Source organism: Haplochromis burtoni, unplaced genomic scaffold (assembly GCF_018398535.1).
Source record: "Haplochromis burtoni strain Fernald_Lab_line unplaced genomic scaffold, NCSU_Asbu1 Contig_120, whole genome shotgun sequence".
Lineage (NCBI taxonomy): Eukaryota > Metazoa > Chordata > Actinopteri > Cichliformes > Cichlidae > Haplochromis > Haplochromis burtoni.
In genome coordinates this window covers 217,753-222,470 of record NW_024582481.1, presented here as the reverse complement: position 1 = coordinate 222,470, position 4,718 = coordinate 217,753, and the positions used below count along the sequence as shown (strand labels likewise).

The following is a 4,718-nucleotide window of genomic DNA, read 5'->3' as shown; positions in this document are numbered from 1 at the left end:
AAGAAGCAAACACCTTTTAACAAAGCGCAGTCTTTTTTTTTTCTTTAGCCCCAAATTAACTTTAAAGCAGTGCAGTCATCTAATGAAGATCTAAACCATTGCCCCCAGTGTTTCAAGTTTCATGACTTTGGAGCTGCATATGGTGTGTTGCTCAAGGACAGGTTGTCTACACCTACACCAAACTCCATTACACCACTGGCTTCAAACTTAAAAAGTTGTTAATGGTTAACAAGAAATCAATCTGGTTCACCACATGGGTGCAGTAGTCACTGAGCGCGTCTTTGTCGTCTAACCAGTCTTACAAGCAGGAAAGTTCAACCATGAGGTGTGGCCTCAAAGCTTACTTGTGAGCTTTTAACTGTGTTTTTTTTAGTATATTCAAAAGCAGTTTCTTATACTTTGAGATACTACCATTTCACTTGATTGTTTTTTTTAAAGGACTCTATACATCTTCATTTTTGACAAAATCGTTTATCTAACGACTATAATAATAAATTGCTAAGAAAGACAAAGACAAATGTTACGCAATTTGCGGTAGTCAACCACCACTAGTGAAGGAGGAACACAGAACTGACACAGTTGACATTTAAGCCACAGCCAAAGGGAACTGCTAAGTGGTTACAGATGGTGTCGTTTAAATGATGACATGCAAAGCCATATATATATACACACACACACACACACACATATACATAAATATAAATATAAATAAAAAATATAAATAAAAATAAAAAATATAAATAAAAATAAAAAATAAAAATAAAAATAAAACTTGTGGTACCATAACAAATCTAAACATCTGACATTAAAAACATTTTTTAAAGTACTACACGTTTCCAGATACACACTTATACACACCCACTGATCCTTTAAGACTCTTAGACGGGTGTGAACAAAATTTGAGCAACATGCAAGCTGCCATGTTTCTACACCAGTGTTTGCTCACATAGGTGCCACCTGGTATTCTGTGCAATCCTATCAGATATTTAAAAGAAAAAAAACAAAACAAGGACAGCGATGCCCTTGTTCTGTTCTTTTAACTCAAGTGTAGCCCTGTGCATTTCTTAGACGTGGACTTTCTGAAGTTTTTTGGGGGCTGCAGAGTCACAGCTCCACAATGATACAAAGCTCACAAGAGGCCAAGTATTGTACTGCCATACCATTGTTAGACTACTGAGGGACAATTTATATATCAAAATCAATAGACTAAAATCCAAAAATTTTTCTTCTGTATTTTTCCCTTGCACAGCCCTAGAGGCTACATTACACGCACAATGCAGATCCATTGCGTTATGATAGCAGCAGCTAATACAGCCTCTAGCTGATCGCCTCGGGCAGAGACGAGGACAGGCTGGCCACTTGTTTTTAACTCCAGACACCCAGACTTTTCTCTGTAAAACTAGTGTGTAGTCTCACTAGATGGTGACCTAAGTGACATCAATTAATGCAGATTTTTTTCCGAGCTCCCTCTGGAGCCACAGCAGGCTTTATGCAGCTTGTTAAACATATGCAGTAGTTAACCTTAAAATCCATAAACACGCTTCTGTCTAAAAATGATGGCTTTACCTTATATGCCTTTGGTATGGCAACCACTAGAGCCAATCAGCACAATACAGACTGCAGCGATGTCATTAAGTTTTAGTGAGCAGACGCCTACACACATTTCTCACCTGACAATAGCTCCAAGCATACAGTGGGAAAAATGTTGAACCAGGCAGAAGGTTGGGAACAGATAATTCAACAAATCATCCCTTACTGCATCTTGCCCAGTGCTGAAGGAAGAACAATATATCAGGTCGTGCCCACTGGCACATTCTGTACCCAAAGATGCAGACGCTGGCTAAAGCTGAATTATGCAATAAAGTCTGTCAGGCTGAACATTACTGACCGCATTTAAGACAGTGTAAGATTTAAGCCGTCTCCAGTTTTGTCAGCGTTAACAGTGATGTACCACTCGGTGAAGTCAACATAAGATTTGACATCATCACCGCGTTCCCGTCACGTTTGTTGCTAAGTTTTAACATGGCGGATTTGAAATGTAGGCCGAAACAGAGGAAAAGGCAGCACGGCCTTGCTTGAAGAATTATTTACCAACTCTGCTGAGTCACCACACAAACAGCAGGCAGAGTGCATTAATCACAGTATTCCCATTTGATCCAGTATCTAAGATCGACTTCATTGTGAGTAATCAAATCTTTAAAAAAAAGAAAAAAGAACTTGGGGAAACTATGCAACAACAGTTTCGTTCAAGCAACAGTCTGTCATAGCTTTAAGATTAAAAAGGTAAGGTGTGGCAGTCAGCTCTGTGGCTCTGCATTTAAAAGATTTCTTCTTGGGTTTAATGCATCCATCCATCCATCTATCTATCTATCTATCTATCCCCAACTGAGCATGTATACATGTCAGAGAGGTTCTGAGTTACTTGAGTATGTTTTTACACCACATCGGAAAAGGAAATAGGTCAGGCAGTGAGGTGGTGGTAAATATAGTAACGATAAGAGGCCACATGTGACAATGTAGTAATTCTGCAGTTGCAAATGAACTACAAGTACACATTTACAATAACTGATTTTGATTTATCACATTTCAATATGCACACTTTTAAATTTAGAAACATTAAAAGCTTTTGTAGATTTCAAATTTTGCCACAACTTTAAGAAACCCTAAAGGACTGGATGCATTTTTTACCATCTTTATGATCAAGGCTGGACAACTACTGAACGTGTTCATACAGATGTGCGCAGGTTTACTATCTACAACAACTTCTTGTGCTATAGCATTTGCTTTTGAGTCTTGTAGATATGCGTAACATTTCAGAATTCATATAAAAGGTAGTATTTTTCTGTGTCTTAGTAGAAGTCAGAGATTGAGTCACAAAACACTCTTCCACTTACTTGGGTCAAATGCTATGTATTGAGAGCATCCTCAACCTACACGATGGTACTGGAGATATTTCAACCCATTATTAGTTAGCTCTTTCTTAATGTCTTTCAATATATAGTTCCTGTTATTTATTCACACTACACCACACAGTGAACTTGCTTGGAAGTTTGAACGTTTCTCACTAAGCTGAGAAGTTGAAGTGCTAGTAGTTTTAAGCAGCACTGACCAAAGCCTTGAAACCATTAATGAATCCCTTTGCTAAGAGAAATTGACCTTTGGCTGTCTGTCACTTTTCTTTCCACCCACATGATGCACTGCTAATGCACAGAGTCTTAAACAAGACTGAATTACCGTATGAAATAAGTAGAATGGTATGGACATTTAAATAATGTATGCATGTTCCTGGAAAATTTGACCTGTAGGTTGGGCAAAGAACGCTCTCGGCAGTTTTCTCATCCTATTAGCACTGAACATGCAAGCCTGAGTAAATATTGTTCAGTAAAAAGCTTTTAATGCCAACAATAATAACTTTATTGTCAAAAAAGTCCTGCTCATCCACCAGCCTCCATTCTCCAAAAGCCACACCACACCTTTTTGCTGAGAAATCACTGGAAATGTGACGCTGCTCTGGATATTAGAATAGTTTCTTAGAAATGTGTGTGCTTCTAAGAGAAAATCTCAGGGCCTCTCTGCCAGCACAGGCTACCCAGGTTTCTGGATTGGGGGCAATCTACAGTTTAGATTTTTTTGATTCAAAGATGTAAATGACATTCAGTCAAACTTCTAGTAACAGACTGTCTGAGACCATCTCAGTTTCACTTCCTCTTACTGCAGGAACAGAAAACAACTCTTCTCAGGTGGTAACCGGAAACAGCTCACAGGCTTTATAATTAATCATTAATAGTTGATCTGATATTACACTAAACCTGCCTAAAAGATGCAAATTTTATTTGTAAAAAGCTGAAAAGCTGTTTGTTTGCCTTAATAACATGTCAAACACTTCAAACTTTTGGACACTTTGTCCAAAATAAAAAACGGAGAAGGACCCATTTTCTACTCAAGAAGTCTCAGTTTATCCATTCATTATGATGAGGGGACATCACGTCGCAAGGTGGGCGAGGCCTAGAAACAAGAGTCATTTAAGACTAGATTTAGCAGAATCGCTGTCAGGTGCTAAATATACGAGGATCAAGGGTTACATTTTGCAGAGATGTATTAGTGCCTCTTCTTGTCGTGGACACGGCCCACAAAGAGCCTGTCAGCAGCAGATCTAACTTCAGAAGATCTGTGCGACTGTGAGCGTGTCCAAACAGGAAACACCGAGGTAATGCTGATACCCAAGACTTAATAAATAAATAAATAAACAAATAAAGACTCGCATATCAAGTTGTACAAAACTTACATCTTTCCCATATCTGGCGGAATGCATCTTCAAAGAAGGATCCAAGAGAAGTCCCACGGGATCGAGACAACCCTTTTTGTTTTCTGTAGCTTGTTAGTTTGTTCTCCTTCACAAAAATTCAGCAGAGGTTCGGACCTTGAAGCTGTAGTGTTCAGTAAAAAGTAAATAAGTAAATCTTGTAGCTTCTTGACAACGAATCAAAGCTTCAGCACTCACTTCCTGAGTCGTCTGGGAATGCTGAAACACCTGAAACCGACTTTTTTTTCCTCACACGCCCATAACACAAGCCACGCCCCCAAACACCTGTAGGTCCTGTCCCCACCCAAAAAAGAAAGCCCACCTGATGTAGAGCGATTTAACTTATAACTGCCCCTATATGCTGTCCGGGAGTACAAACTAACATTTTGTTAAACCAGCTGCTTTTCTGTTTGGG

At 39.0% G+C, this 4,718-nt stretch overlaps 1 protein-coding gene across 2 annotated transcripts in view; it reads right to left on the bottom strand.

The window, feature by feature from the left end:
• Positions 1-4,544, bottom strand: part of zmp:0000001114 (suppressor of tumorigenicity 14 protein) — a 20,894-nt gene extending 16,350 nt beyond the window's left edge. For both annotated transcript variants that reach the window (XM_005943132.3, XM_014340362.2), the window contains exon 1: positions 4,286-4,544. In XM_005943132.3, the coding sequence (XP_005943194.1) occupies positions 4,286-4,312 (27 nt within the window). In that variant the 5' untranslated portion in view covers positions 4,313-4,544. The remainder of the gene's footprint in view (positions 1-4,285) is intronic.
• Positions 4,545-4,718: the final 174 nt, after the last annotated feature.